This window comes from Spinacia oleracea, chromosome 1 (assembly GCF_020520425.1).
Source record: "Spinacia oleracea cultivar Varoflay chromosome 1, BTI_SOV_V1, whole genome shotgun sequence".
In the NCBI taxonomy this organism is placed as follows: Eukaryota; Viridiplantae; Streptophyta; class Magnoliopsida; order Caryophyllales; family Amaranthaceae; genus Spinacia; species Spinacia oleracea.
In genome coordinates this window covers 121,062,431-121,087,839 of record NC_079487.1, presented here as the reverse complement: position 1 = coordinate 121,087,839, position 25,409 = coordinate 121,062,431, and the positions used below count along the sequence as shown (strand labels likewise).

General features: G+C 35.7%; 2 protein-coding genes and 1 long non-coding RNA gene across 3 annotated transcripts; all 3 read right to left on the bottom strand.

The window, feature by feature from the left end:
- Nucleotides 1–23: 23 nt before the first annotated feature.
- LOC110775222 (uncharacterized protein ycf36) lies at nt 24–4,011 on the bottom strand. Its single transcript, XM_021979820.2, has 4 exons — nt 3,375–4,011; nt 3,252–3,280; nt 1,527–1,583; nt 24–562 (listed from the first exon to the last, which is right to left on the bottom strand). The coding sequence occupies exons 1-4, from the start codon at nt 3,877–3,879 to the stop codon at nt 230–232; spliced, it is 924 nt and encodes a 307-aa protein (XP_021835512.2). The 5' UTR covers nt 3,880–4,011; the 3' UTR covers nt 24–229.
- A 717-nt stretch (nt 4,012–4,728) lies between these two features.
- Nucleotides 4,729–7,673, bottom strand: LOC130472171 (uncharacterized). Its single transcript, XR_008932260.1, has 2 exons — nt 6,513–7,673; nt 4,729–5,443 (listed from the first exon to the last, which is right to left on the bottom strand). It is a non-coding gene; the product is annotated as an uncharacterized lncRNA (long non-coding RNA).
- Nucleotides 7,674–9,030: 1,357 nt separating this feature from the next.
- LOC110775237 (serine/threonine-protein kinase EDR1) lies at nt 9,031–23,586 on the bottom strand. The gene is made up of 14 exons (XM_021979843.2): nt 22,782–23,586; nt 21,923–22,363; nt 20,722–20,825; nt 19,699–20,507; nt 19,421–19,612; nt 15,740–15,780; nt 14,256–14,324; nt 14,047–14,147; nt 12,921–12,999; nt 12,737–12,835; nt 12,437–12,505; nt 9,990–10,039; nt 9,725–9,901; nt 9,031–9,637 (listed from the first exon to the last, which is right to left on the bottom strand). Exons 1-14 carry the CDS (start codon nt 23,241–23,243, stop codon nt 9,556–9,558), a joined length of 2,775 nt encoding a protein of 924 aa, XP_021835535.1. The 5' UTR covers nt 23,244–23,586; the 3' UTR covers nt 9,031–9,555.
- Nucleotides 23,587–25,409: the final 1,823 nt, after the last annotated feature.

The following is a 25,409-nucleotide window of genomic DNA, read 5'->3' as shown; positions in this document are numbered from 1 at the left end:
TATTTATAATAGAAACTCACACATTCTTTTAATTAGAATTAATTAAGATTAATGTCACATTAAAAGAGTAACCGAAGGTTACTTACGTCTTACGGTTAAAGTATCTCTTCAAAGACCTGAATCTATACTGCTATACAGAAGTAGTGATGATTGATATACAAGAAAATACTTAGAAATATACGTCATGTACACTACAATTTTTCTGGTATTATGTGTTCCAGGCTATCAGTCATTCAGCAAGCAGACCAGGTTCAGGTTCAGGTTCAGGCTCAGGCTCAGGCTCAGGCTCAGGCTCAGGCTCAGGCTCAGGCTCAGGCTCAGGCTCAGGCTCAGGCTCAGGCTCAGGCTCAAGTTGAGGTTCACCACAGAAAGCATCAGGCTCAAATGATCTAGCAGAATTATCATTGTAAACTCCAGCTACAACCCGATCCCCACCTTCCATTGACAATTTCCGGAGTTCCTTCTGGCTCCCTTCATAATTTATTAAGAGCGCGACACTAATAAATAAAGATATTGCGAGTGCAACCAACGAGTTTTTTAACCTGATTAGAACCGGCTTCACCTGGAAAATACACATGATTCAAAACCACTATCTTGACTTGATCATTTCGACTGTTAATAAAGATGAGGGATACTATATAAACAAGAATCTTAGATATCCTAAACATAATTCGAGAGACACAGGCACAACTTAATCCGTACTGCCATGTTTCCATTCTTCTTTTTTCTGGCAATGTAACTTCCATTGGTCCAAAACCTTTTTATAGCAAGGTAGCAAGACCTTCGATTTCTAATAACAAGGTTCTACCAATCTACTACTGTAGACCTTGATCTTGAAAGAAATGCAGTTTGGGTTTGGGGAGCCCGTTTTCTGGTTCTTTTGTGTTCGGTGTTCCCAAATGGTTTTGGCATGCATATCAAGTTCAATCATTGTACTTGTCGATCTTTTAAGGATAGTGCAGGTCAATTTCACTTGTTTCCAACAACAACAACAAACCCTTAGTCTCAAAATGTTTGGGTCAATCTCACTTGTTTCCAAATGAAAATAATGTTGAACGAAAGGCATACTCATAATACAACTTCAATAACTCTTTAAAGGCATGTTATACTAAGTTACTAACACTATCTGGATAAAAGGATTTGGAGAAGAAGGGAAGGAATGGAAGGAAATGCATTTCCCCTTATTTGGATATGACATAGGGGAATTAGGAGGAATCCATTTTCCTTCCGCTTTTTAAAGTTATAATAAATCAAATTCCTCCATTGTTCTAAAATTTGAAGGAAAGAATAGAAGCTCACTCTTCCCCTCCCTTTCCCTCCACAAATGCTAACCAAGATATGTGTAATACCTAAAAAAACAAACCCTAGGGATGTGACATGACGCCTACACTACCGTTTCAAATCCTTCTCAAAAACCATCATTCATAGCCTCATTCTTAAAAACCACCCCAAACAAAAATTAATCAACATAAGGCATCAAAATACTCAAAACACAAGTTGATCTGCTACAAAATTAAACAGCTAACCTGAAATGAGCCTAAAAGCCGATCACGTGCCAAAATCTCAGCAGTTTTGACCCATATCTGCAAGGCACGGGAAAAAGAAAATTGAATTATCTTTTTAGTTCAGCAAAGATTTGAACTTTCACTCGGTCAATTTTAATTTTATTTTTCTTTTCCTTTAGATAAGGGGAATTTTTTAAAGAAGCAATTACAGACCAAAATGCATGTCATTTGGTGGCAAGAACTCTAGCAATCCAGCGTCTTTAGAGTCAGAAACTGCATTTAGCTTGTTTTCAATTGGATAAAACTTACTTCGAGCAAAACGAACCTCCTACTAGGGTGAATTCTGACCAAATGCTGGTGTTGCTTATGGACTGAAAGTTTCTTATTTTTTGTTGCATACATAACTATCCTTCTTTGCAAGGAGAACAACTACATAGAGTAAGTAAGCCAAATTTTCTTATTCCTGCAAAAATTAGCCATCGTCTCTACGTATTTATGCTACATGGTCTTTTTTTATTTTTTTAAGTATTCTACTGCTATGAATAGCAAAAGTTCACCAGAGTTTAAGTTAAGTTCAGCAAAAATTAGCTGACAAAAAAGTCAGTAGCTCAATAAAGGTACAAAGAGTCCTTCATACAGCTGTTGTTTGGTCTGGTAAAGCAGCAACTTTACTCAATTGAAAAAGCTCATCCAATTAAAATTTCACTTGGATGGTTCCAGAAAACTATCTTTAGATAACTATAAGCCAAAGTAACTTTATCCAGGTACATGGTGAGAAATAATTTCATGTCCAATAGCCATGTTTCTTTTCGCTTGTCAAACCCCCCTTTCCACAACAACAGCAACTCTACATGTCTAAGCTTGAAATTAGCATGACTGTTATCTAGAGGCTCTTAATCAGTGTCATTTAACACCAACAAGTCCTCTTCTTATACAGCCTCTGTTGAACAAAAGACTATTAAACTTATGTCCTTGTTTCTTGAGAGAATGCCTTGGCAGTTGGCACAGTCATACTAGTGGGAGTAGCACTAAACTTGAGTCTAAGCACTCATCCTCAAGGAAAGCAACCTAAAAGGAAGGAAGTTTCTCTTTTCATTAAGCGCATTGAATCAGAAGTCAAACTAAGAGATAGTTTAATACGGAGTACAAAAGATTGTGCCTCCGAATGGCTACATGAACACTAGAATTCATTTGATCTTCACACAGTTTTTTTTTTTCCAAGTATCAGATGAAGAAAAACATGCAATTATATCTCTAATACTAAGGATTAGGCAGATCATCGTTTCACTTTTCACACCTCAGAACAAACTAGCCCCTTAGTTTGCCTAAAATGAATCCTAGAAAGCCAAAAGACCAATGGTTCACAGCTTACACCTCCACCAACAACAATCACCATATCCATTGTCATTACATTTCCACATCTACAATTCAAATGACAGCTGATGCTCAACAACATCACATTAACTTTACAAGCTAACATAATTCGACGCAAACCATAGACCATAGCATACATCAAAAAAAGAATACCCAAAAAACCAAACTTCATAATATTTTCATGCATACAACCTAATACTAAATAGTTCCATTCGATGGTCCTAGTTTCCAATTCGGCATATTTCAAATCGACTTTCCTAAATTTTAATTCTCTCTTTACACATTGAATGCACCAATTTCCAATTTCCAATTTCCATAACATTTGTGGATACTCAAATAGGATAAATACAATATGTGAGCAAAAAAATATACCTGACCATCATACCATCCTGTCTCTTCATCTGAAATCAAACAAAATAACATATTCATCAGACAAATACCATAAATACATACAATACAGAATTTATAACACAGAAGAAAGGAAAATCAAATTACATTCAACAGTGGCACTGAGTAAGCGGTTTCCCACATAAGCCCACCCCAAATACATCCTCAGAACAGCAAGAGTAACAACAAACAGGCCACTCAAAAACGAACCCAGAACCACTTTAACCGGGTCATGATCAAACCCAACTGACCCGAACCATGAAACGGGTAAGCCTACAAGAAGGCCAAAGGAAAGACCAGTAGCAAACAACCTAGAAGCGTATTCAACAAGATCGCCTGATGCCCATGAAAAAGGGAAGGAAGTTGAGAGATTTTGGTATTCATTTATGGGTTGTTGATCTAAAGGAACAGGACACTCTGTTCCTGGTGGGGTGCTGTAATTTCTGAACAAATTTGAGGAATTTGGTGGTTTTAAAGAAAGATTGAATGATCTTTTGTGGTTGAAATTGAGGGGTTTGGATGAGGATAGGAGAGAGAAAGGAGTTGAGAAGTGGAAGAAGGGTGGAGGTCTTGAAAGAGAAGGTTTTGGAGATTTGAAGAAGATTTTGGCCATGGCTTTAAAGGGTTTGTTAAGCAGAAAGTGCAACCTGAAGAGTGAAGATTGCAGGAGATGTTCATGATACACTCCAAGTCTCTAACACAACATTTGAGTTACTTTGACTTACCAATTACCACAAATCCACAATGATACGAACTTACAAGTTACGACCATTTTCGTAAGGGCGACCCAAGCTCACGTAGTCACGTGACCGATTGTGCCTATATGGTTAGGTATCTATAAAAAATTCACTTATTTCGTTGTGATGTATATTCTCATACTTTTATATTATCCTTGTGGGTCATTCGCACCAAAAAAAAAAAAAAAATCTCATGCTTTTCTAATAATTGTGGTAGATCTATCATCAAAAAATAAAAATAAAAAGATTGTAGTAGAGAACCAATTGCATGTTGGTTCAGTAATGATTAATGTTGAATTTGGTAGGAGGACCCGTGTTCAATCCCCGCAACAACAATTAGAAGGAGAATAACATATTCGGTCAGAACTCGTCACGAATCCGGATTAGTCCTATGCGGTACACCAAAAAAATAGAGGGTGCTAAACGCAACCTGATTTTACTTGACGCAGCATTTTTTCCTTTCATTTTTTTCGTTCTGAAAAATACCATAACTCTCACTTTTATTATTTTCTCTCATCCATTTTTCATATTTTAGTGTAACATGTACCTAATAAAGTTAGAATACATTTTTGGATTGATATGGACGATTATTTTTGACTTGTAAGACCTTGGAATTGACGTAATATTCGTTTTCTTTCCTTTTTTTCGAGTGTTTTCTTTCAACTTGTATGAAATACACCCATCTATTTTGTACAAATAACAAAATATAATTTATTTCGTACAGATTGAACAAAATATAATTAAACATTTCATACAAATTGAATATAACAAAAGTAAGTATTCTATATAAATTGAACAAAACATAATTAATTATTTCGTATACGTTGAACGAAATAGTGTATAGAGTGCGCATGATTCAAAATTAAGAAAGTTGTCAAGATAAATGGAAAGGAGACAATAACTTTTCTAGATGCATGCAAAACTTAGAGCTCACAAGTCTAATACTCTAGTCGCACAGGATTTGCAAATATTTGACTTTTAGATGAGCTGAACGAATCCACAACAGAAGCTTGATCCAAGCCACTAGTCACTACTTATCACAAACTTTTTATTGAAGCCTCCATGAGCAAATAATATAATGAAGCTCTCGACAGTCAGAATATAACTTAATGGACCAATTGAGGTTGGCATGAGTGGTTAAGGGCCTCTTGCTCCTTAATCAAGGTCTCGGGTTCGAGCCTTGGGAATGGAAAAAATCTCAACTGGGAGGGATGCTGCCCATCGAGGTACCCATGCAAACTCCCACGGGAGATTACCTCGCCGAAGGCGGTGGGAACTCCTCGTAGTAGAACCAAAAAAAAAAGAATATAACTTAATGGAGCCTTCAATATGGAGTATTCCTTTGTCAAACTACAAAAGCTTTAAGAAGTGCCCCAGAACTCAGTTATTAATATAATTATCAGTAATTCAATTACCAACCAGTAGGGAAACCTTCATTCCCTGTCAAATCATGCCATGGATTGTGTGTCATGTAAGAATTGCATAACATTGATAGAGTTTCAAGCGTCAAACAAGAAAACTTAAGTTAAATACAAGAGATGAAATGCATAGCTTTGAACAATTCAAAATACAACAACGTACATGCCAATAATCAACAAAACAGGAGGACAATCCTAATGTTGATCTACCATACAAAGTGTTGACATAAGATCTCATAATGGATGTTTGTTTGTCTAATTTAGATGAAGCCATATGAAGTTACTTAATTTATTTCGGACACATCCTATGAAATACTATTATCTACTTTAGACATAACACATGAAATCCTTCATACTATTTTGGATAAACTACATGAAAAGGAAGCTACTATTTTGTGTAACTCATAAGAAATAGTTTGTATTATTTTATCCCAACTACACAAAATATACTACTCTATTTTATTCCAACCATCAAAAAGTATATAACCTATTCCACCCCAACATCAAGAAACAAACCCAAATATATAAAACAATGTATAATCTTTCATTGCAAAAACAAGATAATACAATACTCTAATATCAATTATATAGAACAATTAGGTGCAAATATAGTTCAACTGTCAACAAATTCAAATAATAAAATCGCATTAGTTCAGAGATGATCAAGAACCGCATTTCGTAGTTTATAAAAAAATGTTTTCTTTAACAAAATCTTCAAATTAATTAATACTGGGGGTAATTTCTCGATGAATCAATAATATAGATGTACGAAACAATGGAACATTCAACTATCTTTTATCAAATTGACCATTCAACTATCATGAACTACAACTACACAAAATCAATCATTGAGCTAATCAAATCACAAATCACTTAAGTACAATCGCACATGCCTACAATTCCTATAGTTCGAATTCGAATTCCTACGATCCTAAAATTCCCAATTCCTACAATTGGGAACCTAATTCCTACAATTCCCAATTCGAATTTCATAAAACAATGGTAATCAACCCATCAATTTTGTTAAATAAAATCAGCCCCAACAATACCCATAAAAATTCTCGAATTTGAAGCAAGAGGAGGATGATTACCTTGAAAGATTGTGGATGAGATGGGTTGTATGGCTGGTAATCGTAAAATTAAAAGTGCGGTTATCATGTAGATTGAACGGAGGTTGAAAGGAGGACGACGGCTGGAGAGAGTTTTACCTTAGGATAGAAACCAAGAAATTAAAAAGGGTATTTTTGGTTTTTTACGGGGGTGCGCTAAAGTAATTAAAGGTTGCGTATAGCAACCGTGAAAAAATATTATGGTAGCGATGCAAGTGAGATCAGACATGTAGAATATCGTTTTTTTTCGGATTTTTCATGAAATGCCCCTGAGATTTAACTAAATGCACCAAATACCCCTAAACTTTCTAAAATGCACCAAATACCCCCGAGGTTTTATAAAAATATACAAAATGCCCTTCATGAGCTTTTCCGTCTATACCGTTAACTTTTATGTTAACTTTTAGCTCTAATTTTTTTTTTCTTTCTTTTTTTCTTTATTCTTTTCTTTATACTCTTTCTCCTTCCCAGGAGTCTTTCTTCTACCACCCATATCACCACCGTGCCCCACCACCATGTTCCATCTCCACCCGCCTCTTCTCTTTCTCCACCCCCGAAGACATCATCGTTGAATGCCATAAACGCAAGCCCAACTCTGTTCCTTGCTGAAGGAGGAGCTAACACCAATCTAGTCCTCCCCAATTCTCTCTCCCCACCCAAATCCCCACGTCCCCTCCTCCAATCTGAACCAAATCACGAAAATCGGAACCAAATCCTAATGTTTGCGAAAATCGAACCAAACGCAAGACCACCAGGAGCTTTTTTTCCTGACTCTTGTGCGAATGTTTGCGGGGTTAATTATTGTTGGGTTTAAGTTATTAAATCATCCAAAAATCCTAACTTAACCTTTAAAAACAACTGGATTTGGGTGCGAATGAGGAGACCCAGATTTTCGTTTCATCAAAAATAATTTGGTTAGAGAATATCAAAAGAAAAATAAAAGAACAACCATGGATGAAAATCAAAACAGATGTTTCTTCCAAGCCAAATGGCTAAACAAATTAAATACACCCCCTTCTCAAAACCCCAATAAAAAGAAATCGACTAATTTCAACGGTTTGATGTATCAAAACTTCGGAGGAAGCTAGTACTGATATACGGAGTACATGAAGAAGATGATGATGGTGATGGCATAGCAAAAGGAAAGAGAAGCTGGAGCAACAGAAGCAGAGCAGAATAGTAACAACCACAGCAAGGTGGATGCAATGGAGGAGAGAGAACAGAAGGGGTAGAGAGAAAAGAAAAAGAAAAGAAATTCTAAAAAAAGAAATTCTAAATTAATTAGGGGATAATCGGGTTAATTAGAGATTATTAGAGGATAATTAATTGTTAATTAAAGGTTGACTAGATAGTTAGAGCTTAATGACTAACGGCGTTAACGTCCGTTAGTCAATAGGGGTGTTTGATACATTTTTACAAACATTAGGGGCATTTTGTGTATTTTTATAAAACCTCGGTGGTATTTGGTGCATTCTGGAAAGTTTAGGGGTATTTGGTGCATTTAGTTAAACCTCAGGGGCATTTCATGAAAAATCCGTTTTTTTTGGGGGGGTTATGTCGTACCTCAGACCACATTGACAGTTCCATTTGTCATGTGCAAGTAATGTAACCTCTAATTTGGAAAATATGGTTTTATCCACTTATTTGATCTAATTGCATGGTTTTATTATATGCAATATGAAGTACGCTGTATTTCAAGCTAATATTTCGGTCCCTTTTTATTCTTTACGTATTCTATTTTGAGTGTCTTTATATTGAAAATATTTTCTTATATGTTATGATATAAATACCTTAATATTCTATCAAAATTTAGGCTCAAAAATTACTTTAACCAATTAAATTCATTAGCACATTCAAACTCTTACACTTTTCCATTTGAGCATTAAATCTTTCCTATTTTCCCAATGTCAATTTTTTGATAAAAGTAAAAATGCTAGAAATAAACGTATTTGCCTTGTTTAAATAAAAATAAGAAAATTTCAATGCATATTGATTAATCGTTCACGTGCATAATATCAAACGTAAATAAACAAAAAAAAAGGCACGGAGGGAGTAAAAGTGAACATCAACTTTTGTGTGAGACCGTCTTATCAGAAAGACCACTTTGATTAGTTAACTAATTGGTTTCACTGCTTAACTAACTAATTCTAGTGCTTAACTAATTAGTTCAATTGCTTAACTAATTGGTTTCTATATTTAACTAATTAGTGTCAATGATTTAACTTATATGACGCTAAAGTGATATTTTGTGTAAGACAGCCTTATATAAAAATTTGTAAAAAGAGCTAAAGAATGGAAGACTTTATGAAAATATGATCCTATCTATGACTATAAGTCGACAACTATACTATACGGAGTACTTTGTGTTTATCTTTTATAAGTCGTCGTCTTTCACATATCAAACTTCGAAAATCCATTTACTTCTCATTGGATCAACAAGTTGTTCAAATCTATTCGGACTGCAGAGACTAGAGAACCATAATGTACAAAAAGAGCAACGTAGACAACCTTCCCAGTCCCCTTTTTTCCCCTTTACATTCCACAATAACAAATTCATAAACGGTTTACAATTCCAATGGCTTGTAAATAAAAATATTACCCCAAAAACAAAAGACACAAAACTGTGGTTTATTCACTTTATTTTTATTTTTTCCTTTTTTTTCCCAACTGAAACTTATACACTTTGGATTTTTCTTTTGTCATAATTTTCTTGCACATTTAAATATAATAATAATATTAACACTTGCAATCCTACAACAGCTAACCCCCATGGCAACCTCCACTGCGCTTCGCACAGCGGACCAATTTTTTGAGGAAGTCCATGGATCTCAAGATTGAACTTCTGAACTGGTAGTGCTGAGTCCCCGCTTCGAATGAACCAGCACCTAACAATCCAGTGTTCTGTGTGTTTGTTTGTTTGTTTGCAACAAAAATACCAGTTTACACGGCTGCTCCTGTTACTCCAGCTCTTCGAGCATAGCAAAAAAATCCTAACTATGAACACAATCGATATATCACACTTGTTTTAATCTTTCTGTACAACCAGCCTATGAAGACCCTTAAGCCGAGGTATAAGCTGCGAGAAAGAGGGCCTCATTCGAGGATCGCTGTAAAAAGGAATAAATAGAACATGTCAGCAACCAAAGAGAAGTATTTGGAAAGACTCGAAATTACAGAATTAACTGTAAACTTACTTTTCCCAACAACCCCGTATTATCTGAGCGAGCATTGGATCTACTTCTTCAGGGATTACAAGGCGTCTATTCTGAAACCCAACAGCTCCAACAACTTGCATAGGGTTTAATCCAGTCCATGGTACACATAATGTAGCCAATTCCCACAATATTACACCAAAACTGTAAACATCACACCTGAAGAGTGCACAGTTCCATTAAGTAAATATCATCAGGTAGATCTTATAGTTATCAGCATCTCAAGCTCTGAATTGTCTTAACTTACTTTTCATTGGATGGCTCGTTTCTTAAAACTTCAGGCGCCATCCATTCAGGCTACAGTCAGTTAGCAGTCAGGAGTCAGCCACATTAAATCAAATTTTCAACGGCTTCAACACGGACAATAATAGATCCTGACATTAAATTCTATTCCTTTGAGCTATAAAATCGGACTCTTCATTTAACCTCAAGTAGCCTTGTCGGATTCTCGACACTCCTATATGGGTATGGACACTTGGGATACTTCATTTTAGACCAGATAACGAAAACTTCACATAAAATAGCCAAGACTAGCACTCAGACACGTACCTCTATAGGACATGAGTATGCAAGTTCGAGAAACCTACCCTCAGAGTTAGAACTTGTGTGTAATATCAAAATATTTGGGTGCAGTCTTTTGAAACATCCACCCTCATTTCCTTAGGGTGAAGATTTGTAGACATTATTTTTCTTTGAGGAAAATGCCACATGCACTCTGATTTCAACTTCATCTCTTAGAAGATTTAGACTTTTGGATATGAGTATGATACTTAGGGTACAATGTTTGGAAATTAACAACACAGATCCCTACTTGATGTTACTTATAAACATAATAGAAAACAGTAAAATTTGAAGGCAGTTATCTTGATGGGAAATCAGCACTAAGGCATTACCTTGAAAAATGTTCCAACAGAGCATCTCTGATAAGGAGACAAATACAGTACTACATTATAAATGAAATAACTTCGTTGAAGCACATATACTAAGTGGTAGCCCATAACCAATCTCAGCCTATAATTGTTCAACTCTACAAAAAGAGAGCACAACACTTGAATTTTCTACATAGGTATCTGCTCTCACACAGTCACAAATATGTCCTACACTTGGGAGTTAGGAGCACAATCCGCATGGCGCTCTAAATGATTTCCCTATTTTCAAGTAAAATGAACATTGACAAAAGGCTATTGACTTAGGAGTACAAGTGCATGACCATGCTAAAAATAAAAATAAAAAACTCTACCCACAGGGGGAAGTGGAGTTAAATTTGGACAGGATTGAAGAACCAAATGTAGCAACATCATGTTTCGCATCCAAATCATGAGATACTCAAGTGTTAACTAGAGGGTAAGTTTCCCCCCACTAAAAGTTATAGCAGTTGTGGTAATCCTTATCCACCAAAACTATAGAATCAATTTCCTTGTTTTCACAATCAATGCCTCTAAGCATGGAAGGAACTGACCTAAACAAGTCAATAAGATCTATTTCTTTCCTCCAGAACCTAATCCGAATACCCTCAGGTGCTGGTAATTAAGGCGCTTAACCACCATCATAGCATCACATTTGAGATCCCGACTCTCAAGGCCTCAATCTATCAATTTTACCAATTACAACCACAATTGAACACATTTTTACCACTCTGATATTTGACCCTACGCAGAAAATCTATTTAGACTACAAACTGAATCCCTAGAAAACCGTACCCAACCTGTTAAATATTACTAACACTTATGTACTCCAAGCTAAATCCAGCAGGAACACCATCATCACATTACTCGTGGGATTAATTCTCAATCCTAAAGTCTCAAGCCCAACATTTTCATTTACAGAAATCGCAATTCTAAATCCCACAAATTTGACCTGCAGAAACCTGAATTTAAGAGAACATTATCATTCATCCAAGCAGTAACTATCCTCCACTAACATCACAAGTATTTTATCATCATCGTTCAACAAGCATCACAATTATTCTAGCAGCAAATACTATGTTTGTCTGAAAATCCTAGTAGACAAGAGCAGCAGAAGCATATGGAAAATGTTTTGAACCTCAAAAGAATACAGTTAACACTGTCAGGAGCTCCAAGTACTCTGCTGTTGGACAATATCCAGCATACATTATTGTACAATTGCTAAATGGTATGATGGACATAGGACCCATCACATGCATTTTAATGGATGTTGCACTCTGTTGGTTGGCACTGGCCAATAATATCAAACTTGGAGAAATAATACTAAGTTTCACTTCATTGTTGACTTCACCGGATAAAAATATCTGTAACTATCATGCCACATAAGAGTTCTGTCAATATTCTAGACTAAATGAACAGCAGATACACTATTACAAAGTGCCATAATCTATCTAGCTGGGCAAACTGGAGTGAATTTTTTTTTTTGCATCACTTGCAAGGCTGGTTTTAAAGCACAAAATGCAGTAGATTTTATTTATTTACATATGGTTGTCTACTTTGTCCAGATTCGATTCTCACAAGAAAAAAGAGTTTTCTAGCTAGTTGCTCTATGAACAGTGTTATTCTGAAATGACACTGACAGCAATATGGCATACACAAGAATCAGGGAGCAATTTTATGAAACGATGAAAGAACAGCAACACTAGTCAAGCCGGCTGAATTTGAGAAACTATTCTCTATACCACCTTTAATATACATGCAAGCATGCCTAGAAGGTAAGAGGCATTACCGTTCCTGCGGTAGAGTTTGAAGACAAATAAGTGTGGTACTTCAAGCGCGATAGACCAAAATCACAGACCTGCAAACAACGCTAAACTATCACACACATTCTGCTAAAATATAAAGAATCCAAATTAAGAGATATAGGTGAACAAGAAAGTATGTATCTTCTGAAATATCTTTCTTTGACCAAATCGAATGCAAGTGCAAGTTTAAAACATTTTATTAAAGCTCGAATGATTTCAACTTGAAATAAGAATATGCATCGGTGTACAAATTAGATTCGATTCCAGGTGCATTGAGAACTAACCTTAACAACCCAGTTTTTATCGACAAGAAGATTGGGTGACTTCAAATCTCGATGGACAACAGTAGGATGACTCGTGTGCAGATAATTCATTCCCCTAGCCTACATGAGTACAATGCATTCAAATTTAAAAAGATTGAACTGCCTGATAAGAAAAAGTCTCATGAAATAGAATTTAAAATGATACCACGTCAAGAGCCATTTTCATCCGTTTCTTTTCATCAATTTGAGAGCCAGATCGATGCAACAATCTGTACAAACTTCCCCTGCATTACAACAAGACGATGTTCAGAAGCACAGCACAGAAGGTGAAACGAAATGCTTGTTTTGGAATATTGATACCAACGGTTATCACTTATCAATTGTCATACAAACCAGTTTGCTACATTAACTTTCAGGTTGGCAGTATCATGAAAAGTGTAAGCATCTAACGAACTCAGGTTATATCGGAAATTATTGGTTCATTGTATTATTTGTATGAACACTTATATTTAACTTTTGTTTGGTTCATTTCTATGTAAGTCTCAGAAATTCACAATGTATTTGACAGAATTGTAAGAACTATAGAATCCCTTGGGCGTTGCATCTTCACAAACGCATTTGTTTGTTTACACAAAACAATTGACCAATGTCTTGCTAGATTTGCAATTTTCCTATCAATAAAACTATAAAATCTAATGACCCTCAAAATTCCGACTTCAAAAAATTCATGTCGTCTCAAACTCTCAATAAGACTTGTCCTTCTAATTGAAGCTAGGTTGCTTGGCACTACCTCAGCTAATAATCTAATACTCCCTCTGTATTTTAAAAAGAGATACACTTTGACCGGCACGTAGTTTTAGGATAGTGAGTTGACTTTATTAAAATAAGATGAAAGTGAGGTAGTGGATGAATTATTTATTATAGTAAAAAGATGATGTGAGTAAGTGTGGGGACCACAAGAAAGAGAGAAATATTAATATAATTGGAAGTGGGGACCACAAGAAAGAGAGAAATATTAATATAATTGGAAGTGGGGACCAAGACATGTCAAAAAAGGAGAGTGCATCTCTTTTTAAAATACAGTTGTTTAAAACCCCAAATATTTAAGAGGAAACAAAAATCCCAGACATCAGTTCACCAAAAACAAAGAGTAAAAATGGGAGGAAAAAAGAGAGGAAGAAAACACCAGACTATGGCAACTTTTTAGTGCAGCAGATAAAATGTACATAATTGATGGTATGCAAAATCCATAGTCAAAAGTTCACCAATGGTTTTAACGCAAACAGATTTGACATCTAGTATGCATCTGCTAGCGTAGATGAAGTACTAACCGGGGAATAAACTCCGTAAGGATTGAGAGATTTGGAGGTCGGGTAACCGCACCCATAAAGAGAACAACATTAGGATGTCTCAACCTTATCATCATTTCTGCCTACAGAAACAGCCATTTAAACTAATTAACCACAAAAATAATGAAGAAATAACAAGAAAATATAAAGAAAGCAGATACCCAGCGAAAAGGCAGTAAATCAATGCTTACTTCACATTTAAACTGAACAAGCACATCACCAGTCAAGTCTTGGACTAAGAACTTTTTAACAGCGACCTCCTGCGAAGAGCAGAATAATTAATTTCATTGCAAAATGCGGCAAGAAAAACTTAAAACTGCCATTATGCACATCACTCATGTGTCCAAAAACAGAAAAAGGGCTAAAATGAGAATTAACAGTTGGACATGGACAACATATGGGCACATCTAAAAGCAGACAAAACCAGCAGAAGGTAGACGAGTAATTAAGATAAGACATTGACATTTTCATTCCAAAATTGAATTATTGTACTACCAATATCAATCCCCGTAAAATAGTACTCCTTCTGAAAGCAAATTAAGAGAAAGAAGCGAAGTTATGCTAACTCTATAATGTGAGGGGTACACTTAGCTTAGAAACCCCCTCCAAAACAATATGAATTCATATGGGAGTTTAGCACAAAGGGGATGCTACTTTGTAGAATCATCGTAACAATTTTAGCTTCAGCAACAATCCTCCATTGTTACTCGCGAATTATCCACATGACTGAATTAAAAATCCATCACTGATTGAAAAGAAACACAACGGAATTAGCATCTGATCACAAATTTATTCAAGTTTCCCCCTCAAGACTCTCGTCAACTATATTAAACGATATAATAACGGAAACAAGAAGAGAATAGGATATAGGTCTGTTTCCGTGCTATATGGAGTCCCAAACACCTGATGTCCTCCATAAATACAATTTTTCATCAATTTTTTTTTTTATTGTTTTGGGAAACGTTTGTGTAAATCACTCACATTTAGGAGCCCTTCAAACTACAGGCATTTCTGATGCGCTTGGGCGTCTATTCACATTTTGGTAATCAAAACGTCTTTCAGAAGCCAAAATGCTTGTTGATGAGTGTTTTTGTGCTTCCTAGGTTGTTACTTGTTTATTTTTTTTTTGGTAAGTGATAATTCCTACTATGAAGTTCAATGCTCATACACAAAATACAGTTTCAGTGCTAATAAAATGGCCATTCAGTTATTCAAGCGACACATATTCACCAAGTGACCAAAGTCTTATTGCATAACAGTTGCCGTTAACCCCTTCCAGTCAAACCCACAATGTATGAGCCTTCAAAGCAAGAGCATGAAAATAAACATTAAAGCTATGTTTTGTTCACCTTATTTCCACTTATTTCATGAAAAATAAGTTCAGTTAAGTTGAGATAAGTTAAGTTAAGTTGAGATAAGTTCAGATAATATAATTTCGGGAAAAATAAGGAATACCCAAGTACAATTAATTAACTAAAATAAATTATGATAAGTTTTAAAAAGTTCATTCAGATAAGATAAGTTCATGAAAAATAAGTGAAAATCAGGTGAATTGAACGCACCCTAAGTGGCAGAAAATTCCACAATACATAAATTCCAAGCAAGAAGAATGTGATCCATATGAAAACTACAGAATTTATGGAAGAATTAGTTCTGCATGAAAGAAAGAACTTACAGTGCCATTCCAATCTGCACGGTATACTTCACCATAGGAACCTGTGAAAATAAGCTCATATTATTTTCGCTTACCACATTGATATAAGATTATACATGCATATAAAATCATAATAACCATTAGTCATCATGACATGGATCTTGATGGCCTTGAATGAAACTTTAGATGGATGTATAGAAACAAATGATTTTAGGATGCAAATAAACCATGTATTTCTGCTTTGTGTCTTCTATTAGCTTCTTCGATTTTTTTCATGTAGTTTCGTTTATTCGGTCTCTTTTACCAAAAAAAAAGAAGGATGGAAATAAAAGGATTGTCTAAGGAAACAATTGTTTCATATTAACTTCTAATAGCAACAACACTAAATTCATATTAACAAGAATTCTCTAACTCAAGCTTTAAACTTAAAACAAATTATCATACATCTCCATCTCCCAGTAAATATCGCAAATGCATGGATTCATATAGACAGAGGTCATAGAGCCAACAAAATAACCAAATTTTAAATATTCTTCAAAATTCAAAATTAAAAAAAATCCTAATGTTACGTGAATGGTGTCCAACTAAACCTACAGGATTCCTAACATTAATCAAACTGTAACTACCTAACTTAATATGCTACTCCCAATTGAAGTTTTTTTTGTTTAAGGAACACAATTGAGATATACTGCCTCGCCATTTGCCCATTTCTTTGTCAAGAATAAAGTCGTATCCAACCAAAAACAACGCTGCACCAACATGTACTAAAAGTCTAAAACCCAACCACAAATGACACACAAAGGCCTAAAGCTCAAAGTTGTACATTGTTCCATTGATAATATTTGTCGCCAAATAAAATACCAATTCACCCAAAAATGAGTTATCTAACTTGTAAAATAAGCTAAATCCAATAATTAGATAGATCAACAAATAATTATATTTGGACCGACTCTTAATCCAGCGTTGTTTAGAAAAATGATTACACGGGCCCAAAAATCTGGTATTTTCATACCTAATGCAAAGGTACTATCACACCATACTCTAATCTAATGGCAGAAATTTCCCATAAAAGTGCAAAAAAGATCACCAACAATTCAGAATGACAACATGAATCTGATAATAACACCATGCACGTACCTGAAGGACTAAAAAAACCTACACTTTGATACCACTTGATACGGATCTTAATTAGCCCAAACGAAACTTTAGATTGGCGGACAATAAAATGTGGTTTTAAGAAGGAAATTAATGAATAATTTCCTGCAACAATCCTTAAATTTGATGTTGATGGTAACGACACTAAATTCTATGTAAATTTGTTCAAACTCTAAATGAGAATTGTCTAACCCACAGTTTACATGAAAGGGTATTTGGTATGAGATCTTCATGAAAAGGCAAGGGAATGAACTCTCTTGATTCACTTGGTTGTTGTTTGCTGAGTCATTTTTTCATTCCTTTCCCCCCAATTTCCTCTACCGTGATTTCCCCCTTCCCCCCAAGGGTTTCACCTAAAGGAATGACTCATCTTCATTAATCAACTTTGACCACTAAAACTAACCACCTATACTTTCCACCCATACACCAACCAATCCCAGCCACGCCACCACCTGACCCAACCACCTTGGACCACCTGACCCGACAACCCCACCGCCGTCCGGTTCCCCGCCGAACAACAGCCACCCCAAACAACCCTAAAAACCCATTCTACCGACCTCGAAACTACCCCACCCATCCCAAAAACCACCTTAACAAACCCGGAAACCACACAACCCTCCCAAAATTCACAAAATCCACCCACCAACCATGAATTTTACCCCACCCACCCCTGAAACACACAACCACTCAAAAAAGAAAACAACCCACCCTTCCCGAAAACCAGCCCACCCACCCCAAAAACCATCCCAAAACAACCACCATTAAATCAACTCCACCCACCAGACAAACAACTCCAACTATCACAAAAGTTCTCCAAACAACTGATTTCATCTATTCCCACCTCCGTATCCCTATCCTTTTTCCTTATCCTTCTAAGCAAACATCACATATGGATTTAGCTTTCCTTTCTCCTTGTTTCCCTTTCTTAAACTTTTTCCCTTTGCCCTTCATAATCCAAAAACCTTATAAACCAAATGTCCCCTAAACTCTTCACCCCCCCCCCCCCAAAGATTACATCATAATTATAATATGTTTTATCGCGGGAAACAACAAATTAACCTAGTTATGGAATATTCTTTAAAACAACAACAAACCAGATATCCTACAAGGATGGTGTCACAAAGATAATCTTCCGACGCAAGGTGTTTGGACCCAATAATCTGGATGGGGCAATTTCAAATTTTCAATAAGGCACAACTAGGGCGCACCCCTGGGACGCAAACCATTTTTCAGAACTATTTTTTACTACTTATTAGGTGCGCCAGGAAACTCCAAATCTCCTAGGTGCGCCTTGAGCCTTTTAATACATTGCTTCCAACATGAGCTTACATCTAGTGCTACATGTTTTTGTTGACCCACTTTCTTCGAGGGACTCTTAACCCACTTCATCAAAGTCATCTTTGACCTCCCTGTGCGTCTTTCAAAATCCACATTATCCCAACCCTCTACCTTTTTAACTGGTGCACTCTCTAGTCGGCTTCTGACATACCCAAACTGATGGTGCCATTTCTTCCATAAATTATCCTCAACATCAACAACACTAACTCGCCTCCAAATATTTACATTTCTATTATTATACCTCGAGGTACTATCATACGTCCATCTCAACATATGCATCTCTGTGACAAGAATCTTCTAAATATGCTTATTCCTAAATGCCAACATTGACATCCTATTTACATTTCTATTATTATACCTCGAGGTACTATCATACATCCATCTCAACATATGCATCTCTGTGACAAGAATCTTCTAAATATGCATATTCCTAAATGCCAACATTGCCATCCTATGTTGTTATTCTTCTAAATAACAATAGGAAAAAAGGGGGAAAATCTCTCATGTTGCTATGTGGAACATTATCCACTATAACTCTAAAAGTAGTCCTAACACTGATGACTCAAACAAACTTAATATGCTTTCTACTACCACGTCATTTCTTAGATAGAAACAAAGACATCTAACCAAAAATGATGTTGCATCAACAGGTAATAAACTCAATTACAAATGTTTGAAGTCCCAAATATCAAAGTTGTATGTTGTTTCACGAATCATATCTACCAAACCAAATAAAATACCAATTAGACTATAAAATAGTCCATGGTGCATGAGTATAAGACAAATCCAATAACAAAAGAGACCAACACAATTATCATATTTGGATCGTCATTTAGCAACCACATCACATCATATTTTCTGCATAAAAATGTAAATGAAGTACGGTGCTCGTATCCATTTATAAATAAGGGCATAAGAAATATCAAGCTATATCTATAGAAAAAAAACACACTCTTGCACACATTACATTAACTTGAGAGAATCACACCATAAGATACCAAAGCCTAAGACAATTGTATATCAACACTAATCTAATGTAGAAAAAATAAAGCAATTAATCACGTCAAACTTGATCCATCAAAGAAACACAATCGAGAAGTATATAATTTCTAGATATGAGACTGCATGCCACAATACTGATATTTTAAAATTAAGTATTTATCCTAAATAGCTTCAAGTTTTAAAGAATGAGGAAGTAGAGAATCTGACCTATCCCAATTCTTTCTCCGACCTGGAGATCCTCCCATGGTATCTCCCATTCTGCAAACTCACCGAGCATAGGGCAGACTCCCTCAGCGGAGATGGGGCTAACACACTCATTCAGGCTATCACAAGGACGACATAGTCTCTTGGTAGTTTCCAATTGAGCACTGGATTCATCACCTGATCCAGTTTGATCACCTGCAACAAAACAACGACCTTAAGTAATACCCTCACACGAAGCTCCTTTGTCCACTGTAGGAAAAAAATAGAAAACAAAGCAACACCTGTAGCACCGCTAGTTGTCACTTTGTTAGATTCATTAACAGCGAGAAAAATATTCTCGGCATTAGGCTGAGAAGAAAAGGGAACATTTGCATCCACAATACGTTGTCGTGTTACATTATCAACATCGTGTTCACGCTTCTCACAGTCATTCAAGGACTGTACTCCAGATTGGCACAAGATTGGCTTCTCATTGCTTGGTCTATGACTTTCTGGGTTATAAAAATCTCCAAGGCAAAAGAATTCTCGTCTTACTGGTTGAACTAGTTCAAGCAATGTCTTTCCACGTAAAATACTAGGACTCATATTCACAAACAAATCTGCTGGAGGAGAAGCACCACTTTCTAACAAAACTGCATGCAGTTTCTGTGCAAATTCAGGATCTTTTGCTGCACTAATTACATATTTTGAAACATCCTTGACTTTCTTTTCTTGTGCCAGTGATGCTTCTTCAGCAGAACTTGGTGAGCAGTCATGCAAACTGTATTCCGATTTAAAAGGCTTCTCAAAAGTGTAATCAGATTTCTCACTCAAATCTGATCTGACAGCAATCTCATTTGCTTGTTTTACTTGTTGCCTTAAGGATTTTGCTTCTTTCAAATTGGAGTCAAAAGCTCCAGAAACCTCAACAATACTACGTATATTATCATCTAACCCAACCACTTTGTCAAAAACCAAATTTAAGTTGTTGACAGCAGCAGTACTATCAGACAATCCCCTTGCTTCTACTGCAGTATTCAGCAGAAAGCTGCTAGGTACCTCGGAAGGAATTAGTGCCCCAGGAGCACCCATCAAATCGATTATGTATTCACTGCAATATAAAACAGTAAAAAAATATACATTAAGATAAAGTAGTAGGCTTCTTCCCAAACAAATTAGGATTTCAAATAGAGGAAGGTATAACTCAGTGATCCAGTGTTAAGTACACACAAAAACGAATTTGAAACAGCCAAATAAATGATAACTGCCTTAACTGGCCCCACAACCTTACACAAACTTCCAAAGACAAAAGCAATAGACCTTACCTCCCATCGTCGCCTTTAACCAAGTTCACAGCTCCCTCATCAGTGCCAGTGCACAAACTCCCTTTCACAAGCATACATGGAAGATTGATTCTATCAGCTAGTACCTGGTGCAAAATTTAGGAGACTCTTCAAAAGGTATTAACTTTTATTCCGGTAAAAGTAAGAACAGTGCATATAAAGGATAAACAAGACAGGTGATAGTGTGATAGTGCATATCACCCAATGTAATATAACAGAAAACAGATAAAACTGGAAGGAATCCCAATGACAACAGCCCTCCCTCTTAAACCGCCAAAAGAAAAACCTAAAACTTCTTATCATCTAACACCACCAGACTATCAAATGCATGAACACAGGCACCTCGAACTCTTGAAGCAACCAACAGGCTAACCCCGTCAACCCATCCCTCAAAATAACATGCACACCAATACAAGAAGCACACACTTTGTCACCGAATAACATCCTAGGCATCAAAAAGTTAAGAATTGCTAATATACTTAAGGCCCGACGTCACGCACCACAACCTGCAAGCAAGAACAGCGGAAAATGTTGGTAGGCAAGTATAACCAATTAACCATAGACTAGATTTGTTGCTCTCTATGACTTTTTCCAACCCTGCAACAAATGTATTTATTCAAATATTCATCTCTAAACTTCTGTCTCGAAATCAGTGAAAAGGTTCATTTCAAAATAGCACTTCTCATACAATTATGAAAAGAACCATAGAATAGTTTTTTATAGAGGCACAAAGAAGTGATAGTTACATAGTTATTTTCTTAGTACCTTGTCTGTAGCTAGTCAACATTTCCCAATTCAGATTATACACTGAGAAGTTAGTCCGGGTAAAGAAGCCTTAAGCCAAATGAAACTTTAAGAACTATCATAGTCAATTTTGGCACCAACATCAGCAAACCAAAAATAAGGCAGATAAAGCCTAGACTAGAAAAACTATCTACGGCATTCACAACAAAATCTTCAAATGACCAGTTTGTTATTCACAATGACCAAGGAAAAAACCAGTCCGCAACTTCCCACAAGAAATTTTGTAATACTAGGGATCTCATCTTCAATGTTGTCAATTTGTCATCGGGTATTTCAAGAATGTGTTATAATAACTCTCGGAAAAAAACGATTTGCAACAAGATATTAAAAAAATCATAAGAAAATTAAAACACTAGAACAATGGTAAAAGACCACACACCTTAAAAAGTAAGGCACGATGGCGTGAAAGCCCAACATCAAGACAACCAAGAGGAAGGACAGTGGTGTTGAGAGAAGCCCTCAACTGATTACTTCTCACTCGCCACCTTCTCGTAATTTCTTCAGCATTAGCAACAGGACCGCCCATTCTATTAACAACAAGATTAGCTAAACTCTGAAACAAATCATTCAAAGACATCCCACGTTCCAAAACCTTAGATTCCACTGATATAGCATACACTTTATTCTCAAGTTGCTGCAACTGAACATCAACAGACCGGTTCACCAAAACAACTTCATATTCAACATTACTCAAAATGGAAATAGCTTGAAGATCAACCAGCAAAGGCATTTCCCCTTGTTCAGCTGAGTTCGAAGTGATAGCATAAACATCATAAAATCCATCCACTACCTTCTCATCGTATTGAACAACATTGTAGTTCTGCAAAGAGCAACAAAACCGAAAGCAGTCAACAAAAGCACAGACTAAACTTGATAAATAGCATAGCTCGTTCGATAATCGGATGCTATTCATAGTTGAAATGAAGCTAAGCAAAAATTTCAATCCATTAATGCCACAAACGTCACTAGACTAAAACTAACCCCGTGTAAAACCCAAAATCCAGCAACACAACCAATCGCCCCCAAGCTCTCCGTCTACTTTGCTTAAATTTTACACTGAAAATGATAAATGTTCTTTTTCGAGAAACAAATTAATACCACCTACATACGCTATTAGTACCTAGATAATCTGTAAAATGCCATGAATTCAGCTCAATTCATTTCAAAAGCATTCAAATTTCTATGCATTCACGAACAGCCTCAAATTCGATACCTAAAATTAGGAAAGAATTACTAACCCAGTACTTCAGCGACACAAATTCACTAAGACGTTCATTATCAGGCACCGACGGAGAGCAAGCAAGACTCAATTGTTTCGCAGCCATGATCTGTTGGTCGGATTCGTCGTCGTTTCGAGTCTCGGGATCCGAAGCGCTGATCGCCATAGCTAATTGAAGCTGAAAGTCTTCCTCAATTGAATTAAAATCAGCAGGATTTCTCCTGCTCACATTTCCGCTGACATTTTCCGCCGTCGTCGAAGTCGCCGTCGATTCTCTCAAAGTCCGATCACTCGGCGACGAAACCGAAGGCGGCGAAGATGACGTTGACGTAGAAGAAGGCGGCGTAGCCGTCGCCGTTGACGTTGAAGTCTCCGTCTCCTGCGTTCGATTGTTAGGTATCCGGCGAGCTGCCGCGTGATGGCGATTGTGATGGTCGTTACCGATGTGGAGCTTCCGTAAAAGATGCTTCATCTTCGACATGTTTGCTTGGTCGTTGAAGCTCGAGCTTTACATTAATGGCGATTCTTGAGAAAGAGAGAAAATGGAAGAAATCCGAAAGGTTTTGCTGTTCAACTTTTGGGGGTTAATTTTCTCTCTCCTCTTCTTGTTCTTCTTCTTATTTTTCTTGTTATTTGTTTCTGAGATTCTTCTTTAATTCTCACCTTTCTTCTTCAACTAAAGCTTAAAACTGTTCGAATTTACTTGGTTTTTAACCGTTCACTTTCTCTCTCTTCTTATCTTGCTTCCCTCCAATACACTCCCTCACTTTACCCTTTCCTTTTTCTTCAAGGTTTTTAAGCTAAGCCAAGATCCCATGGGTTTTCAACCAAATGAGGGGAGAGTGAGGGGTTACTTTTATATTCCATAATAATAGGATTTATGATGTTTATTATCGAGGGTTCTACGGAGATCTCAATAGATGATGTTTGCGTTAAAATGTTTATATTGTTTCCACCAAAGAAAAAAAAATTATGAAATATTGAGAGGAATGAAGGCGTTTCATAAATATTCTTGAATTAGAGATAAACATTGACAAGATGTAACGGCATAGTGACAACATCATGTATCATGAAATGGGTAAATAGTAATTTTGAAATTTTAAAATTAAATAAAATCATTGTCGATTCTTAATAACTCTTTTTCACAATTTACATTTCATGTCATGCAATTTGCAACAAGGAATCCATTGATGGTAAGATTCATGTGATAATTTTGTCAAAGAACAAAATTCCAATTAACTTTCTATAGAGACAATATTCATGATAGCCATGACATATGATCTTAGATTTAATTTTATGATTTATATGGTTTTTGTATTGGCGGAATTTACATGATATATATATATATATATATATATATATATATATATATATATATATATATATATATATATATATATATATATATATATATATATATATATATATATATATATATATATATATTATTTTGAAGGAAACGTACATTTCGTACTTTTTCTTAAATTAGGGAAACCATGAACCTGGAGAAGTTTAGAGATAAGATCAAAGATGATTTCATGGGGTGGCTATTTTCCCAAACTTTTTACTCATATCATGTTAGGGATATAGATGGGCTAATAATGATACAACATGATCAAATTAAATGATGTAGAAAGCTAACTATTGACAAAAAATCCTTTGTTTTTTTACTTGTTATGCAGTACGGTGTATGGAGTACTTTATATGGATTAGGTCATGTTAGGGGTGCAAACGAGCCGAGTTGAGCTGAGTACTACCATGTTTATGTTCAATTAACTTAGGCGAGCTCGAGACAAACCCCGAGCTTTCAACCAAGCTCAACAATCTGTTCAACTTTGGTTTGTTTAAGAGGGTTTTTTTCATGAACGTATTGTTTATTAATCGAGTCGAGTTAATAAACGAGGTTTTTTTCCTTAAACGAGGTTTTTTTTTGGAATGTTCACTAATATAGAAATTTAAATTCTATTTTAAAGATATTTTTATTCTATTGTATATTTTTTTGGATGTTAAAAGTTAAAATGCGGATTTTTCTACAATCAAAAATAATATATGGTAAATTTGATTAAAGTGTATGTCCGCATTGTACGTATATATTCTTGTTCATATAAGATATAGAAGTGTCTTACAAAAACTTTTGTGTGCCCCCGATCTACGGTATTTTACTGTATATCCAAATATAAAAGTGAACCAGACCAAAGATATAAGTGACCTTATTTGAGAACTAAAGTTACCTTACTCAAGGATAAATGTGACCCTAACCATTGAAAAGATGTGACTTCCTAACTAACTTTAAGATTGTTTTAAAAATAGTGGGATCATGCCAATTTCTAAAATGATCTTCATACATATTAGTCAAAATGCTAACTCAAAATCCATATTAAGTCTAATTAATACTCATAATTGTTTATTTTGCAAATACAGTAAGTCAAAAGTATTTTTTTCTAACAAATAAACTAAGCCATAAAAGTCAACCAACCAACCCAAAACTGTCATTGATTTTTGAATAAGATGTTTCTATGCCTTGAAAATAAGGTAACTTATAACTACAATAAAGAGAAATTATAACATCAATAAGGGTAACTAAAAGAACAGAATAGGTGCGTATAACCTTCCTCTTTTAAGCCGCCACACAATATATTATCGTAGA

Bases quoted from the DNA above. Each gene is read 5' to 3' on its own strand.
- LOC110775222 (XM_021979820.2), bottom strand. From the start codon at position 3,879: ATGGCCAAAATCTTCTTCAAATCTCCAAAACCTTCTCTTTCAAGACCT. The intron at 1,584-3,251 runs GTATATTTTTTT...CGTGCCTTGCAG, and splicing joins CAGGATGGTATGATGGTCAG to ATATGGGTCAAAACTGCTGA. The intron at 563-1,526 runs GTTAGCTGTTTA...TGTATTTTCCAG, and splicing joins GGCTTTTAGGCTCATTTCAG to GTGAAGCCGGTTCTAATCAG.
- LOC110775237 (XM_021979843.2), bottom strand. From the start codon at position 23,243: ATGTCGAAGATGAAGCATCTTTTACGGAAGCTCCACATCGGTAACGAC. The intron at 15,781-19,420 runs GTCAGATTCTCT...TTATTTTCACAG, and splicing joins CGGAGAAAGAATTGGGATAG to GTTCCTATGGTGAAGTATAC. The intron at 14,148-14,255 runs GTAAGCATTGAT...CTGTTTCTGTAG, and splicing joins TTGTTCAGTTTAAATGTGAA to GCAGAAATGATGATAAGGTT.